This window comes from Bos mutus, chromosome 7, assembly GCF_027580195.1.
Source record: "Bos mutus isolate GX-2022 chromosome 7, NWIPB_WYAK_1.1, whole genome shotgun sequence".
NCBI classification, from domain to species: domain Eukaryota; kingdom Metazoa; phylum Chordata; class Mammalia; order Artiodactyla; family Bovidae; genus Bos; species Bos mutus.
This window is the reverse complement of record NC_091623.1, coordinates 88,280,740-88,299,585: the sequence shown is the minus strand read 5'-3', so window position 1 is coordinate 88,299,585 and position 18,846 is coordinate 88,280,740. Positions and strand designations below refer to the sequence as shown.

General features: G+C 46.6%; 1 protein-coding gene across 1 annotated transcript in view; it reads left to right on the top strand.

Annotated features, from left to right (window-relative positions):
- SPOCK1 (SPARC (osteonectin), cwcv and kazal like domains proteoglycan 1) overlaps positions 1 to 18,846 on the top strand; it is a 583,379-nt gene that overhangs the window by 372,852 nt on the left and 191,681 nt on the right. Inside the window, exon 4 of the mRNA XM_070374382.1 lies at positions 5,998 to 6,112. Coding sequence (XP_070230483.1) covers positions 5,998 to 6,112 — 115 coding nt within the window. The remainder of the gene's footprint in view (positions 1 to 5,997; positions 6,113 to 18,846) is intronic.

The window sequence follows — 18,846 nt, the reverse complement described above, 5'->3', positions numbered from 1 at the left end:
CTAAGAGTTGCCCACTGGGCCCTCCACTCTGACACTGCCTCTCATTTGCAGGGTGAGAGTGTGCAGTGTGTCTGTTCTTATCAATGTCCACTCTCCATGTAAAATGTATATAAAAGGTTTTCTCTTCCTACCCCCTCTCCACCAGCTTCAGCACAGGAGGGTGTGCATGCTTGTCATCACTATGCAACTTGGTAGCCATGGCCCCCCAGAGTCCTCATTGTGGTTTCAAGGCCCCCCATGATGACACTGCCATCTCATCCCATGCCTGCTCTAGCCTGCTTCCAGCCTGATGAAATGTTGCCATTCCCCAGACTTGCCACCATTTCTCTTACATCTGAAAAGGGAGTTTCTTTTTCCCTGGAGTGTTCTTCCTCATGCTACTACCTGGGTTAAACCCACTTTTCCATAGATAACAGTCTGTCCGGGAAGTCTCACCTAACCCACTGAAAGGCTGGATGCAGTACCTTCCTTATCTCCCATAGTGTACAAAACTTAAGTCTTGTTTTACCTGTCTCCTCTGTTGAGCTGTGAGCTTCCGGAGGGCAGGAATGACATCCTGTTCACTCTAGAATTGCCAGCCTAAAATTTGCTCTGCAAATGTTAACAGAGTAAATAAATCCTAGTATATGTCACATCTCCAGGTAACTCTCAGGACCCATTGTTAAGCCCACAGAATGGAACATCCTCTCATCCCAGCATCTTTGAGGTGGTACCCTGCTCTGCTCTTCCAGGTGTTATAACCATTTGCCAGTGAGCTTATAGGATGTGCCCAAGAACAGCAAAAAGACTTGATTTAGAGTTTTAAAATCAACATAGCTAATTAAAAATTAACTCATACTGAAAAATAAGTTCTGAAACAATTACAATAATTAAAATATCACTACCTTAATTGATACCAAGCAATGAGGTTAAAAAATAAAATTAATTAAAAAAAAAAAAAAACCTTACATGAAGCCTGTAATTAACTGACTTTTGAATTTGATGTTTTCCAGCTTGACAAATTTGTTTCAATTAATTCATTCTTTTTTTCCTTTGAAAAATGTTTTGTAAAAATTACTGAGAAAATTAACTGGACACGTATCCTATGCCAGTTGACACTTGATTGGTTTTCATGAATGGGCAGGAAAGATGCAATTAACCTTCCATGGGTACTTGTTGGGCATACTGTCTTGCTTGAATCCACATGAGTCCTGCAGGTATTTGATAGAAACGGAGGTGGCAGGGCTTTGGCATCTTGTGGGGATTGCAGAGTCTTATCACCAGGCATGCGCTGGGGAGAGAGAAACTTGGAGCACAGTCTGTAGAAACCATTAGCACCTTGACAAGGAGGCTTCTGCCCCTGGTCAGGGTTGTCGCTCCCTCTCAGCCCTCTGCCACTACCCCCTCCCCTGCGTGGCTTCCCTGCACCTTATTAAAGGGCCTCTCGAATACTACTTATTATTCTGGTCTCCGATTATTTCCTCTAGAAAGTGGAGCCGCACCGCCCTGCCCAGTACAGGTGTGGGTGCCTGTCAGTCTCCACAGCCTCAGGGGTGCTGGAAAGAGCATATTGGAGAGGCAGCATTTACATGGAAGTGGCACGCTCCATCACCATCTTTATCCCCATTCAATCCTGAGTCTGCTGTTTTTCAAAAACAAGATGCGTCCTGGTGATTAAATAAACACCGACAGCTTGATTTGTTACTGTTTTGTTGTTCTGTGAAGTTCATTTACTCTAAATAATTCCCATACATGTTTGAAGTATTCAGAACCTGGTAATTAATTTTTAGCAGTCTTGATTTCTATATGCAAATTGTTAAGTAAGTGTGCATATAGAGTTAAATAGCTGATGATTTTTATTTAGTAGTATTTCTGGTTGGAGTTTTTTTAATTTTCATTTTTTTTTTTTTTAAGAAATGTTAGCTTCAAGAATTGGAGGAGCGGGGATTTCCCTGATAGTCCACAGGTTAAGACTCCATGCTTCCAAAGAAGCGGGGTGCAGTTTCAGTCCCTGGTCTGGGAACTAGGGACTGTGTGCACTATGCTGCACTACGTGGCCAAAAGAAATAAAGAGCTATCGTAAAAAAATTACAAAAAAGAAAACAAAATAAGTGGAGTAGGGTGATCTGTCAGTTCAGTTCAGTCGCTCAGTCATGTCCAACTCTTTGTGACCCCATGAACCGCAGCACACCAGGCCTGCCTGTCCATCACCAACTCCCAGAGTCCACCCAAACCCATGTCCATTGAGTTGGTAATGCCATCCAACCATCTCATCCTCTGTCGTCCCCCTCTCCTCCTGCCCTCGATCTTAGTATTAGCTTAATTTAGGCAGAGTAACAGATGGCACGGAGAAGGCAATGGCACCCCACTCCAGTACTCTTGCCTGGAAAATCCCATGGACGGAGGAGCCTGGTAGGCTGCAGTCCATGGGGTCGCTAAGAGTCGGACACGACTGAGTGACTTCACTTTCACTTTTCACTTTCATGCATTGGAGAAGGAAATGGCAACCCACTCCAGTGTTCTTGCCTGGAGAATCCCAGGGATGGTGGAGCCTGGTGGGCTGCCGTCTATGGGGTCGCACAGAGTCAGACACGACTGAAGCGACTTAGCAGCAGCAGAAGCAGCAACAGATGGCAAGGTTGCAGAAAGAAAATTGACGGCCACTGACCATGTAACTCCTTTGAGGGGTTGCTGCCTTCAGAGAGGGTAGGCAGAGGGCACAATTGCCTATGGTGGGCAGCCTCCTATTCTTGGGGGGATATTGAGGCCATGTGACCCAGCCTTGACAGCACCAGCCCCCCTGGATACCCCTTGCTTTTATTCCTGAAGGCTCAGTCTGCCCTGGAGGCCTCTCAAGAGCAGGTGCATCTGGGCTCAATACTTGGTGTGAGATAGGGCCCCACATCAGCCTTTTTGTATAATATAATTTTTGTATTTATTCTTTATATGCTGGGTCTTCGTTGCCGTGAGGGCTTTCCTCTAGTTGGAGAGAGCAGGGGCTCCTCTTCCGTTGTTGTGTGGGTTCCCATTGCGGCGGCTTCTCTTGTTGCAGAGCAGGGGCTGCAGGCGTGCAGGCTCAGTAGTTGTGGTGCACGGGCTGAGTTGCTCCCTGGGATATGGAATCTTCCTGGATCAGGGATCGAACCTGTGTCTCCTGCATTGGCAAGCAGATTCTTTACCACTGAGCCACCAGGGAAGCCCCACATCAACCTTTTTTAGGAGACTCTGGGTGCTTTTCATGCCACTGGCGTATCGTGTTGAGGAGTTTGGGTTCTGGAGTCAGCCGACTAGGTGTCATTTACTGAACGTTCCTCTCGTCTGCTTTGTACAATGGGCACAGGAATAGCAGACACCGCCGTGGGTGTTTGTGTGAGAATTAAGTACAGTAATCCAATTAGAGGGCTTAGTTCACTGCCTGCATGTCAAAAGCACTGGATACGTGTGAGCTATCGTTGTGGTTATTATGAAGGCTTATTATTCACTCTGGGAATGAAATCCAGACACACAAAATAACAGACACCTATGAGGCACTTAACATGTTCCCAGGTTTGTTGGCAGCACTTATAAAAATGGACTTATTTCATCTTGATGACAACCTAAAGCAATAGGAGGGACTGCTGTTATCCCATTTCACAGAAGAGGAACCTGAGGTGTAGGAGGTTAGGAAGCAGTGGAGGCAGCATTCACTTGGATCACTGTGTCTAGAGGCTGTACTCCTTCCTGCTCCGCTCAGCAGACTCACTTTCCTTGAGATCTCACTATTCACTGGGGTCCTCTGGACCCCACTGTGGATGGTGCATGTCTGTGAAACTGGCTGCAAAAGCTAAAAGAAGCTTAAGTTGGGCAATAAGGCTTGTCATATAGTCCTGCATATTTTGACATCCATTGCCTTGGCCAGCCTGGTGTTCTCCATCTATGATATCCACTCCAGTGGCAATCCCAAAGGGTCTACGATGCTTGGCACCTGTCAGGGAAATACTTCACTTGGTTCCTGTGGCCAGGGCTGCCAGGGGCCTGGTCCCCACATTTCTTCAGGGGTCTGATCCCCATATTTCTTCAGGTCCCTAAGTGTCTGTCTTCACCTGTGGTGACTGGGACTGTGAGAAGGGCAGTAAAGGACTGGCATGGTCATTCTCAGCGGTCACCCAGTTGTCATGCACTGTTAGCTCTGTGCTGTGTGTGTCTTGGAGAACAAGTCACAGCTGGCTGGACTGGAGCCCTAGGTGGGGGTTGGAGGGCAGTGCACTGGTGACGGCCGCTGTCCTGAAATGCACTGGCCTCCTGGCTCCTCATGAGGACATCCCAGGAAGCCAGAGAATTCCACCTGGAGCCAGGAAGTTCCTGCTGCAAGTTTCTGGAAAGCCAGCCTGGGAAGGCTCTGAGGCCAGACACAGGCCCCTGCCACTCACTTCCCAGAGGGGACGCCCTTAGTTTAAGAGCTCAGAGTGAGCTCCCTGTCCCTGTAGCATCTCTCTCTCTTGCAGTCCATTTCCTGCTGCTAAACGCCAGGCAGCCGGGCACACCCACTGGGGAGTAGGCTCCACCAGGTGACTCCCCTGGGACCAAGGCCTGGGTCTCGTTGCTCAGCTGACTGGCCTACAAATGCACCCGGTTTCTGTTTGCAGAAGCTGAAGCTGTTGCAGTGGAGGGAGCCTCCCTGAGCAGTTCAAGCCCCAGGAAGAAATACCTTCAGAAGTCGTGTGTTCAGGTCCCTTGTGGAGTTCCCTGGGGCCATTGGAAGAAAACGATTGAGATTCTAGGCCTGGGTAGCCTGACAGGAATCCTTACTTCCTGTAAGAGCAGAGCGTTCATGATTGCTGAGGGGCCCCAGGGTTGAGGGGGCATGGTATTAATATTTCTTAGAGTCGTTTTTCTTTCCCTGCTCAGGATGCAGATTTTTTTAACGGAGCATGTGTTGGGGGAGGATGTGGGAGCGTGAGCTCGCCTGGCTGTGGAGGGCAGCCGTGACAGACTGACCACCTGATGGGCTTTCTGGCCCGGGAGCTGGGAGATGGAGCTGTTGCTTTTGTTTTGCAGAGAGCTCCCTGTGGCCTCTCTGCTCTGAGGAGCATGTGCACCTCAACCTGTGGGGTGCTGCCTAGCCAGGGGCCGGCTACTCTGCCTGTTCTAGAAAGTGCTGCCGTTAAGATGTGCTGACTCTGACCACCCTTCTCCAGTGACTCATGAATCCACACCACCTGTGTTATTCCCACCCCCAAAGCCCACACTTTCTAGTCAGATGGAATATCTGAGGGCTCCCCAGACATGCCTCCCCACCCTGGAGTAGGCCTGACTGCTCTGCCTAGCTTGCCTTTTCTCATTTTGCTTTTTACCATCCCGCCCATCCCTCAAGATCCAACTCACATGTTAATGCTTCATTAATCCTTGCCCCAGAAATTGATCTCTCTTATTCTTTCAAGCTCTGTTATCATTTTATATGCCTGTCATGGCCCTTGTTTAATTCTCCCCTGCACAATAAATATTTATGTGTCAGCTTTTTTTCCCCCACCCAATTATCTCACGAGTTTGTATGGCTCATAACTATCTTGTACATCCTGAAGTTCTTCACAAAACTTAAAATAGGCTGATGGATGCTCACAGTGCGTGTTGATGGAACTGAAGGCAAAACTCTCCTCCTCTGGGACATCGCATATTATAGGAAATAAGTGAAATTGGGCGCAAAGTCATATAAAGGAGTGACAGACAAAGAACCAAAGAGTGCCGTAGCTTTTGGTCCTTGGAACACACAGGCTTCTAAATAAATTCCTGGCCAAGATGAAGATACTGAAACTCCCAAAGCACAAAAGAATCACTGTCCTGATGCTGAAGAAAAACACATGGCATAGACACAGAATTCCCCCTGGTTTGGGTTTTTAGTCTAATTCCCTCCAGCCTAAGTAAACAGTGCAGAGTGCAAACACGTGGTCTGTTTGTTTCCCACTTGTTTATTTGAGTATAAGTATAAATTAAATTTACCTGGAGGTCCTAACTCTTCTCCTCTTGCTTTTCTTGCCTCAGCCCTGGACCCAGCCAAAGATCCCTGCCTGAAGGTGAAATGCAGTCCTCACAAGGTGTGTGTGACCCAGGACTACCAGACCGCCCTGTGTGTCAGCCGCAAGCACCTGCTCCCCAGGTAACCAAGGGCCCCAAGGTATTCTCCAGCCACCAGATCTGGGGTACCTGACCTCTGGCTGGGGGATAGGGGGGAGGAGGAGACAGGTGTTTGATCTGTGTCTTATGTGGTGCATGGTACATGCTGTCTTGCTATGGTATGCATCTCAGTTCTCAAACACATATGCAAAGAAAGTTAACCTTTTAATTTCCTTTGAATCAACTTTATCTGACTCTGAGCCCTCATCCAAGCAGATGAACAGAAAACCCCTTTCTGGTCATTGTGGGGCCGTTCCTCCTCCTTGGATGACTTCAGGATCCAGGAAGTTTCTCTTTAGTCTTCTGGTTGCCACAGACATCCTCCCCATGATAATCCTTGAAGGTCCCTTGAAGTCAGAGTTGGGAGTTTATCTGCTTCAGCACTCCATGGGATGTGGGAATCTTTGCCAGGCTGAGAGTCCTGGTTTGGGGTCCTGCTCCTCAAGACAGCCACACCAGAATTCCCTCCGAGAACGTGTCTTCCTGTTTCCTCAGGGCAAAGCACTTGATACCCGCTTCCTCAGCACAGGGGGAAGTCTCTCCCTTCATCTTCAGGGTTATTAAAGCCTTTGTCCTGTACCCTCCACCCATTCTGAGCATCTGCTGGGCTTTGTTGATATTTAGTCACACAGTCGTGTCTGACTCTTTGCGACACCTTGGATTGCAGCACACCAGGCCTCCCTCTCCCTCACCATCTCCTGGAGTTTACCCGAGTTCATATTCATTGCATTGGTGATGCCATCCAGCCATCTCATCCTCTGATGCCCTCTTCTCCTTCTGAACTCAGTATTTCCCAGCATCAAGGACTTTTCCAATGAATTGTCTGTTTGCATCAGATGACCAAAACACTGGAGCTTAGATTTTTACAAATGAGCCTTTGAATTCAGGCTACTTCTGCCTTCAGTCCTGCAGAAATACTTGAAGTAAGAACACACACACACACACACACACGCATGCACACATGCACCCAACAAACTTTCTTCAAGAATGGGGTTGGATGGGATGCAGGTGGGAGAAAGGTGATTTCAGTGCCATTCCCACCCTTGTGCCTGTACTGACTCTAAAGTGGAGAGGTGCAGCAAGAGGCAGTGGAGTTACACACGCTTGAATTTGGCGACTTTCTCAGCCATTTACCTACACTGCACCATAAACTCAGGCAAAGAAGAGTAGCCTTTCTGATAAATCTGACTTGTTATAACATATGCCCTTTGGTTAGTTCCAATTTGACCCTGGGACCGTGCAGAATGAGTCCTATCCCATCTCTTAGTTCTTGAAGTCTGAGCAATGCTTGCCCCTGTGGCCGCTCTTTTGGGGACATGCTTTCAGTTCCCTCAGTTCCTAAGAACATGTGTGGGGAGCTCCCATGCTCTGGCAGGCAGTCCAGCAGTGAAGCGGTGCTTGGGAGTGGCCTGATAGCACAGGGCCCTGCAAACCCAGCACCTGCAGCCGCGGACCTGGCCTCAGTGATCACCTAACAACAGTCAAGTTTTGTCTCCATAAGACTGGGATTCAAGGTGTTATAATGTGCTTTGCTCTTCCCCAGTGTTCTCGCTGGAATTAAAGCCAGATCTCACCCCTGAACCCTATCTAGCATATGCCAGGCATTATGCTCAGGACCTGTAGCCTTGAATTCCTCCAGTGATTTTTTTCAAGTTGGTGCTTATTTTTGTCTTCATTCTAAAAATGAGAAAACTGAGGCAGAGAAAGGAGTTGGTCATTTGCTTGTATAGTTGTAAGTGGCAGCTGTGTCAAGGACTGTCGAGCTCCAAAGCTTATGTTTTTCGTCAGTACCATGCATGCTGCTGCTGCTGCTGCTGCTAAGTCGCTTCAGTCGTGTCCGACTCTGTGTGACCCCATAGATGGCAGCCCCCAAGGCTCCCCCATCCCTGGCATTCTCCAGGCAAGAACATTGGAGTGGGTTGCCATTTCCTTCTCCAATGAATGAAAGTGAAAAGTGAAAGTGAAGTCGCTCAGTCGTGTCCGACTTCTAGGGACCCCATGGACTGCAGCCCACCAGGCCCCTCCATCCATGGTATTTTCCAGGCAAGAGTACTGGAGTGGGGTGCCATTGCTTTCTCCGAGTACCATGCATAGGCCACATCATTTGATCTGTTTTGTCTATCCACTCATTCCTTGTCATTTAACAAAAAGGTATTAGGTACCTACTATATGCCAGGCCTTTGTTTGGCTTTGAGGCTGCAGAGGTAAACAAGAGACCCTATTTCTCCTCTCAAGGAAAATCTAGATCACTACATGCAGGGTGGGATGTGAAAAACAATCATTTTTTGTTGTTCTTCAAAAGTCCTTCTAAGGCATATATACCGTGAGAAAGCTCTCCTAGATTCTCCTGCCACACAAGACTTCTTCATTCTCTGAAGGACAAACAGTGTGGTCTCTTTTGCTGCAAATACCAAATACTCCTTGGAATAGTGTTGTGTTGATCGACCATCTGCTTTTATGTGTGTGTGTGTGTGTGTGTGTGTAACATGGACAGTCCATTGCCTGTTTCCTCCTGGAATATAGCCCTGTCTGTAAGTCCCAGACAAGAGAGTTTTAGTTATAAGCTCAAATCTGTTTGAGACACAGGCAGAAACCTCACTGGTATTCAGGCATCAGTTCAGTTCAGTTCAGTTCAGTAGCTCAGTCATGTCTGACTCTTCATGACCCCATGAATCACAGCACGCCAGGCCTCCCTGTCCATCACCAACTCCCGGAGTTCACTCACGTCCATCGAGTCAGTGATGCCATCCAGCCATCTCATCCTCTGTCGTCCCTTTCTCCTCCTGCCCCCAATCCCTCCCAGCATCAGAGTCTTTTCCAATGAGTCAACTCTTCACATGAGGTGGCCAAAGCACTGGAGTTTCAGCCTCAGCATCATTCCCTCCAAAGAAATCCCAAGGCTGATCTCCTTCAGAAGGACTGGTTGGATCTCCTTGCAGTCCAAGGGACTCTCAAGAGTCTTCTCCAACACCACAGTTCAAAAGCATCAATTCTTCGGCGCTCAGCCTTCTTCATAGTCCAACTCTGACATCCATACATGACCACAGGAAAAATCATAGCCTTGACTAGACGGACCTTTGTTGGCAAAGTAATGTCTCTGCTTTTCAATATGCTATCTAGGTTGGTCATAACTTTCCTTCCAAGGAGTAAGCGTCTTTTAATTTCATGGCTGCAATCACCATCTGCAGTGATTTTGGAGACCCCAAAAATATTTCCACTGTTTCTCCATCTATGTCCCGTGAATGCGTGGGACCAGATGCCATGATCTTCGTTTTCTGAATGTTGAGCTTTAAGCCAACTTTTTCACTCTCCACTTTCACTTTCATCAAGAGTCTCTTTAGTTCTTCTCCACTTTCTGCCATAAGGGTGGTGTCATCTGCATATCTGAGGTTATTGATATTTCTCCCGGCAATCTTGATTCCAGCTTGTGTTTTTTCCAGTCCAGCGTTTCTCATGATGTACTCTGCATATAAGTTAAATAAGCAGGGTGACAATATACAACCTTGACGTACTCCTTTTCCTATTTGGAACCAGTCTGTTGTTCCATGTCCAGTTCTAACTGTTGCTTCCTGACCTGCATACAAATTTCTCAAGAGGCAGATCAGGTGGTCTGGTATTCCCATCTCTTTCAGAATTTTCCACAGTTTATTGTGATCCACACAGTCAAAGGCTTTGGCATAGTCAATAAAGCAGAAATAGATGTTTTTCTGGAACTCTCTTGCTTTTTTGATGATCTAGCGATGTTGGCAATTTGATCTCTGGTTCCTCTGCCTTTTCTAAAACCAGCTTGAACATCAGGAAGTTCACGGTTCATATTGCTGAAGCCTGGCTTGAAGAATTTTGAGCGTTACTTTACTAGCATGTGAGATGAGTGCAATTGTGTGGTAGTTTGAGCATTCTTTGGCATTGCCTTTCTTTGGGATTGGAATGAAAACTGACCTTTTCCAGTCCTGTGGCATGCTGCTGCTGCTGCTAATTTGCTTCAGTCATGTCCAACTCTGCTCCCCCGTCCCTGGGATTCTCCAGGCAGGAACACTGGAGTGGGTTGCCATTCCCTTCTCCAATGCATGAAAGTGAAAAGTGAAAGTGAGGTCGCTCAGTCATGTCCGACTCTCAGCGACCCTATGGACTGCAGCCTACCAGGCTCCTCCATCCATGGGATTCTCCAGGCAGGAGCACTGGAGCGGGGTGCCATTGCCTTTTCCAGTCCTGTGGCATATCTAGGTGTAAATGGTGCTTTTCTGGGCATGCCGTGTTTTTGTTTGGAAACACCACCACTTTTTTGCTCGTGTTGAAAGTGTTATCCTCATCTCTGGCATCTCCTGGTGGCTACAGAGTTCAGTGGCTCAGAGCATAGATTTGAGAATGAGACCATTCTGGGCTCCATTCCCAGGTTGGCTACTTTCTAGCTGTGTGACCTTGGTAAGTTACTCGACCTTTCTGATTCTGGGTTCCCTCCACTCTAACATGGGTTTAAAGAAAGTGTTTACCCCCTTCCTCTTGCCCATTTGCTGGGATACATCCTTTAGTGATTCTTGCAGAGAGGGTTTATGGGTGGTAAGTTTTACTAATCCTTGCATAGAACATTTTGTGTGTATTTTTTTGTGAGAGGTCAGAAAGACAGAGGTACATAGTTTAGTGTCACATAAGGACAACTAGTTTTACAATGACTACAGCAGTTATGGTAATAGATATTACTATTGTCTGATTCATTCTGGAAGTCCAGCCAGAAAACCCCTCATTTGCATGCTCCTGAGAATAAGTAGCTCACCCCAGGGGCCCTGCCCACTGTCTTGTTCTGGCCTTTGGATTTCCTGCCCACGGAAGCCTGCTGCCTGCTTTGTGATTCACGACAGGTGAGGAGTTGGACAAAAACTGCATTTCTGATGATGGGTATCATTCATTGACTGGAAAAACAGCCCAAAGAGGAGGCTCTGACTGAGGGGTATGCCCGTGTCCTCCTGAGGATTGGGGAGGTGGCCTGTGTCCAGGGGGAGCTCTGTGGTGGTGTTCTCTGCAGTTGTGCCTGCCTCCCCTCCCCTTTGGAGGCTGAATTACTCAGCCCTTATCAGCCCAGTACACACCTCTTCTTGGGTCTTGGACGTCTTCCCAGATGAAACATCTGTCCTTCCACATTATACTTCAGGGATCCCTTCTGACCAGGGAGGCCGTGTTGACAACTCTTATTTATTCATCAATCAGGGAAGTCATCTTTCTTTCTCTGAAACATCTGTAGGCAATCCCATCAGGCAGTCTGGCCTCTGCAGCAGCTCAAGGGGTAAATCCCGCCTACCAGACAGTCAGGACCGCACACACATGGAGAGATGGCTGGTTGGCCTGGGGCTGCTTGTGAGGCTGCGGACTTGGGCTGTCTTTGCAAGCAAGTTTAGACGGAGGACTATAAGCACATCTACAAGAGAAATTCATTAGTTTTCTTTGCCCTTGGAGACTACGTGAGTGGAGAAGCCGTTTGACACACACACATTTGTGACCACCTGGTGTCAGGGTGACTGGACTAGCAATTTCAGTGCAAACACTCCCCCAGTATTAGAATGGTATTAGGCTTGTGGTTAGTTTCATTGAGAGACTTCAGCTAAACTCAGATTCTCTTTGGAAATTCTGCGTTTTATCTCTTCTTGTTGTTGAGCTGTATTGAGTAGGGTGGGGAAAGGGTTAATTCTTGGTTGCATGTTCATCTTTTAGGTGCTCTAAGAGGGCCATTGATGCACTTAAGAGCACTGTGAAGGAAACCTGGGGTCACAAAAGCTTCTCTTAGGTGACTTTTTCTTAACATTCTAATTTATTTTTGATATTATGGTAATTGAGGCTCATTATGGAAAACACTGAAAAGTATAGACAAAGAAAAAGAAACAGGAAACAAGCCATGGTCATAGAATCTAAAAATAGTAATTAAAATATTCCAGTACATCGCCTTCCATTCTTTCCTCTACTTTTGTCCATTGATTTGTTTTTGTCAAAACTTGCTTATTGAGTGGTGTTTATCATGTATATAACAATTGGTATTGGGTTCTCTTCAATTGATATTTACAAATAAGTATTTTATGATACCACAGCACTTTATCGATATAAATCTTAGTGATTATATAATGTACAATATTAAAAATAACTTGAAGTGGATCATAGACCTAAATATAAGAGCTGAGATGGTAGAGCTTTTAGAAAGAAGCAAGAGTAGTAACCTTGGGATTGATAAAGATTTCTTAAACAGAGCACAAAGAAACCATGAACTATAAATGCCAGGAAAAAAAAAAAAGAAAATCACCAAATTGGATTTCATCAAAAGTAAAAACTTTGATCTTCAAAAGACACTGTTAGACTAATAAAAGGACAAGCCACACTGGGAGAAAATATTTGCAAAACATATGTCCAACAAAAGATTTGTTTCTAGAATATGTAATGAAAGCATATGTCCATGTAAAGGCTGACTCACAAATGTTCATAGCAGCTTTACTTGTAACAGCTAAAAGCTGGAAACAGCCCAAACATTCATCAACAGGTGAACAGATAACAAGCTGTGGTATATTCATTTCAATGGAGTAATACTCAACAATGAAAAAAAGAATAAGCTATTGATACGTGCTACAGCATGGATGAATCTCATAATAATTCTGCTGAGTGACAGAGGACAAAAAATATGAATTGTATGATTTATGTTTATATGGCATTGTGGTGGATATAAGCTAACCATTGGTGACAGCAGATCATGGTTTGTTTTGGGAAGTGGGTCATTGGGGTGCCTGAGCATTCTTTAATGTTTGATAACTTGGGGAAACAGTTAAGTCAAATTCTGGTCTTAGGTGCCAAAGATCCTAGTGGCAAATCAGTTTAGGGAAGAAGAGTTTTTAGTACAGCAGTGTGTTACTCTTTCTAACTTAAGTTTTAAAAATATTCTCTCAGCTCTTCTTAAAGAGAATACCCTCTTAGGGTGTGATTGATGAAAAAATGGACAGAAAGTCATACTACCTGCAGAGGGATCTGCTCTCAGGAATTCACTGCCAGTGGGATAGCTCATTCTGATTTATTGTTCTGGGTGGGCGAGAGATGGGGAGGGCTTCTCCCTACAGAGGGCTGAACATTGATTTTGCTTCTCTGTTGCCATTGATTTTCATTTGGAGAATGGAAAATTGAAGCATTTGTTTTAAGTCTTCCAGACAAGCTGCATTCTCAAATTCTGCACGTGCATCGTGAATGACAGGGAAGGATGTCAGGGTGGGACTCTCGATGTCTGAGTGTACCCTTGGAAGCCTTCTGGGAGCAGTGGGAACTAATCTGTTTTTAAATAAGGAGCCGACAGCTGGTCTTCCCAGTGGGCCAGGCCTCTCTAACGTAATGGTCCTTTATCTCTACTTCCTAATTATCTGGAATAACAACGAATTCTCGGCACCAGTGAAGAATTCAGATCCAGTCTAGGCTGGCAGTGCAGTGGACCAATCTGAGAGCTCTCTGTCTTTTATGTGAACTTGAAAAACAGAATCAAAGTGTCTGAGGTCAGAGAGAAGTACATCACAGGATGCGCCTCAAATACCAAACTCTCAGAGGATATTTGAAAGGATGACGGTTATTTCATCTCAGTTTTGTTTTACAGCAAAGCACTGCCTCCTGCTACAGGGACTTTGAACTGGTTGATTATACACACACGTGTCTGTCTCAGTTTGGGAGACACACAGCCACGTGGAAGGTGGGTGATTCCTGGGTACCTGGATGGCTTTCTGGTGCTTCACAATTCCAGGCATTGTTTTCAGTTACCAAAGTGGAATCATGCCTGCATTCCTTACTATAATTTTGTATGAATGCCACGCATACCCTTTCTCCAAGGGGCCTACGAATTGCCTTGTGTTCTATGCTAGCCTTGAGGGATCTTTGTTTGCCATGTTGTCTGGGTAGGGTGCTAATGAGGGCTTGATGCTGTTTCTCGGCCATTTGTGGAATACGTGCAGTGGAGTTTGGAGTGTGGGCCCACTTCTGAATCAGTCACCTTTCTAAACAGAAAACCCACTGCTGTGGTCTGTTGTTTTGCAAACACCTTCCCGAGGGTGCTGAAGGAAACAGAGAGAGAGTGGTTGGTTCCAAGCTGCCACTTGCTGGCCACCTACTGTTAACCGACCAGGGTTCTTGGCCTTCCCCCAGTCAATAGAAATTGACTAGAGGCCAGACAAGAAACTCAGGCAAGGCTTTCCTCAGGCCCCTACTGTAGCAGGAGGGAGTGAGAATAAAACCAGTTTCCCTTGCTTATTCCTTATATGGGGTGAGGGTGGGGGTGTGTCCAGGGCCCAGGCCAGAGGGGTGGCTGAGGTGGTGTGCCCACCCCTTGGGTAGTGTTGTGTGCAGGGCGCATGCGCAGTACCCTGCTTTTACTGCCAATACCCTGTTTTTGCTCCAGGCACTTCAAAAGTGGAAGTTGGGTTTTTTGGTCTCTTCGTATCTTTTGCGTCCAGAATTTGCCCCAACTGCATATGCCCTGGGTTGTTTTTAGTCCCTACAGTTTCTTTGTATTTCATTGCTGGAGGAGAGATGTGTCCAGGTGCAAGCATTGCAGCAAGGGTCCCAGGTCCCAGCCCGTCTCACTACTGGGTTCAGCTCACTGAGCAGAAGTGCCCTTATGGATTTCCCAAAGGGGTCTGTCGGTCTGTATTATGATTCCCATTTTACAGATGGGATTATTGAGTTTCCGTCAGTAACTCCCTTGGTTGCACAGGGCTGTAAGGGGCAGATTTGGAACCAGGATGGAGGGATGCAGCCCCCTCTGCTGCGGAGCCATGGGTGTGAGCTTTCACTGTCGAGTTCGCTTTTGCCTACAGTGCTGTGGCCCAGGACTCAATCTGTTCCTAATCCTAGATCCCCTCCACACACACTCCTGGGAACTTCTCTCCTGACTCTTTCCCCTTATAGAGGGGTTGGCGGGGAGCTCGGCTATTAACCCCATTTCCTTCTTTCTATGCCAAAAGCAGTAGTTCTGGATTCGTTTTTCCTCTCTGTGGTTTTTCCAAAAGCAATCATTCAAACTACATGTCACTTAAATACACAGATATTTAATTACTTTAAACCAAAGCTATTTTTTCAAAGGAAAGAAGTACCATATGCCTCCACCCCTGAGCTGCTTCTGAGGCCTTCACTAAGCAAGACTGAACAACTCATGCAAAGCCAGTTAGCTTCTCCCCACCTTTGTTTTCCTCTCTGAAGCAGGGGTATTGATTAGATGAGCTTGAGGACCAAAGCAGCAGAGAGTCAAAAACAATTCATAATGGAGATGAGAATCATCATGTGGAATCTGTAGTCCCTTGGAGCCAGGAGAGGAGTGAGAGGCAGACCTTTACATTGGAAGGCAGATTCACTAGGCAAGTTTCATAAATACATTAAAAATACATAAAAATCACATCTGTCAGGAAAATGTCCCAGACCCATATCTTGCCCTGCCTTGGTTTCCTTGCCCCCCCCCCTTTTTTTTTTCCAAACCTTACTGCCAGTGCCAAAGCAGAGTTATGTCTGAAGACAGGGTGGATGAGGGCAGGGCTACTTGGTGAGGCCTCTCAGTCAGTCTCATGGTCTCCTGCCCGACTGGGCAGTTTCTGGGTGTAGCTCTCAGGGACTGGATCCTCTGCCCTGCACGAATACTCTCCAGCGCCCTCTGCCAGCCTGCCATCCCCACCTCCTGGCTGCACTGCTAGAGAAGGGCCTCCTGCTAGAGAGGGCAGTTCAGTTTCTAGTGGATCCAAAGCAAAGGAGCCTTGTCTCTTCTCTCTGGCTGTCTTTTTTTGAGCCTGATTCTATCTGGAGGAGATGGAGAATGTGTTATGATGGAATTCTCTGAAGATACACATGCCCAGATGCAAGGTTGCTGGAGAGCTAGTGAGCCAAGCGTGTGTGGAGATGGGAGTGGCTGTCGACAGGGACTGATGGAGCATGACTCTCTCATCCCCTCCCTGTCTCTGTTGTTTTGCAATCAATAAGTCGTGTCCGACTCTCTGCGACCCCATGGACTGTGGCAGGCTAGGCTTCCCTGTCCTTCACCATCTCCTGGAGTTTGCTCAAACTCATGTCCATTGAGTCAGTGATGCCATCCAATTATCTCATTCTGTGTCGTTCCCTCCTCCTCTTGTCCTCAGTCTTTCCCAGCATCAGAGTTTTTTCTAGTGAGTTGGCTCTTTTCATCAGGTGGCCAAGGTATTGGAGCCTCAGTTTCAGCATCAGTCCTTCCAATGAATATTCAGGGTTGATTTCCTTTGAGATTGACTGGTTTGATCTCCTTGCTGTCCAGGGGACTCTCAAGGCTCTTCTCCATCACCACAGTTCAAAAGCATCAGTTGTTCAGTGCTCAGCCTTCTTTATGATCCAACTCTCACATCCATACATGACTATTAGAAAAATCATAGCTTTGACTATATGGACCTTTTCAGCGAAATAATGTCTCTGCTTTTTAATATGCTGTCTAGGTTTGTCGTAGCTCTGTTAGAAAGCATTAAGCGTACTTCCCTGCTCTGTGGTTCTGCCCCAGATCACTGGGCTGCAGTTGCTGTGCTTCTGCTGCTGTGCTTCTTGGTGCTCTTACATATTAAGGAATGCATGGTGGTGGTTTAGTCACTAAGCCACATACAGTAACACATTTTGTGCATCATTTGAGATGGATTAGAAAACAGGAGGTTGAGGTGGGTGTGCCTAATTTGGAGAGGTCATGGCGAGGCATGATTTCCATCAGGGCTCAGGGTGTGCTGAGTGGCACATGGGTGTGAGTTGTCATTTTAGCCCGTCCACCCTTAAACAAGAGGCAGCAGACAAGCTTAAGCCATCTGAGACTCATGGCATGTGTGTGTCGCCTGCCTGTTCTTGGCCACTTTCCAGGGTCTGGAGAGAGCTGTGCCCTGTGTCCAGGGGAGCAAGGTCAGTGTGGCATTAGGACACAACATCGTCTTCTTTTTCAGAATTGATCACGTTGTTTTTCCCACTGTCACTTACTTCTGTTTTAAGTTTTTTAAACTTCTTTCCTTCGCCTTTGTTATTAATAAATCTGCTGTGGCCTGCTCGCTGCTCTGCCGAAACTCATCAAGATCTCAACTCACAGGTTTCTAGTTTAGACATTTTATATCAGATTAATTCAACCAATGAACCATGAAAGACATTCTTTATGGATGTCAGGCACCAGGCTAGGACCCATCTGGGGCACTGACCATGAGAGTTCCGGGGCCAGAAAATGGACTTGAGGTGATTTAGATGGGTGTCTGAGGCTATCTTTGGATGTACTTTTGTTTTAAATAGAATGTTCTCAAGCTAATGTCCTGTCTTTAATGTTCCTCACAGAGGGGATGGGCAGTCGGCAAGGCCTTCCACGCACAGAAGGACAGGAGAGATGAAAGTTAATTGGTTTGGGGACCTTGGTACCTTTCCAAGGCACACACTTAAGTGATGTTTTTCACGGGTACACATTGAAATGAATGTGGTTGTCTTACTGAGAGGTGGAAGGCCCCTCTTCCAGCCTGTCTTGTCCATGGTCTTGCTGCAGCTGGGGTGCTGGGGTGCCCTGCTTCCCACTTAGCTGACTGGAGGATGAGGCAGGAGGCTCTGGCTCAAACCTCATGGCTCTGAGGATTCCCAAGTGGAGGGCCAAGTGACAGGGCTCCCCTCTGGCCTGGAACTAGTGTCCAGGGAGGTATCTGTGAAGGTAATGGGGATGAAGGGCTTTCGGGCTTGAGTCCCACCTGTTGGCAGGACTGTCTCTCGGAAAGGGGCTTCTGCACACTGGTAATGATGTGTTGCTGCTACTGTTCAGTCCTTCAGTTGTGTTCGACTCCTTGCAACCCTAAGGACTGTAGCCTGCCAGGCTCCTCTGTCCATGGAATTTCCCAAGCAAGAATACTGGAGTGGGTTGCCATTTTATTCCCCAGGGGATCTTCCCAACCCAGGGATTGAACCCACATCTCCTGCTTGGCTGGCAGGTGCTTTTCCACTGAACTGCCTGTGAAGACCCGGTGATGGTGGGTTAGAGGTCATTAATTGGAGTCTGTGATCATTTCTTTAACAAGTATTTATGGTGCTTTTCACTTGCCAGACTCTGGAATTCTGTGATGAATAGACACAGTCTACCCTTGTGGAGATTAAAGTCTACTGGAAAAGACAGGTATAAAGGAGTATCATGTAAATTGTGCTATGTATTAAGTAGGATAACAGCAGGGTACCATAAGAGAGAGTCACTTTAGGTTGGTTGAAGGGGTGAAAGGTGTAAGGTGCCAGCTGGGGAGAAGGTACAGAGCAGGAAGAGGTCTTGGAGAGGGGAACAGTCTTTGCAAAGGCCTTGGCTCAGAGAAAGGGAAGGGCCTTCGTGTCCTAGAGGAAGTAGGAGGAGAGAGGCCTGGGCTGCAGAAAGGCAGTGACAGAGAGGGGCCTGGCTACGAGCACCTGGGGAGGGAGGCAGGGCCAGAGTGTACAGAGCTTTGAAGGCCACAGACAGGGTCGGCTCTCAGGCCAGGTGTGAAAAGAACTTTTATGTGGCTTTGCACCAGAGAGGGACATAGTGTTGTAGCTTAGGATGGACTGAGTTTTTAAATTACTTTTTAATTATAGTTTATTGCAAAAGCTTTCAAGAAAGCATCAGAATAAAACAACAATTGTTTATGAATTGAAGATTTAAAAGAACCATTGTTAAAGATCTGGTAGAGTTTTTTTATAATTGATAAGAAAATGTGGACTGAATTTTCTTGAATTCTT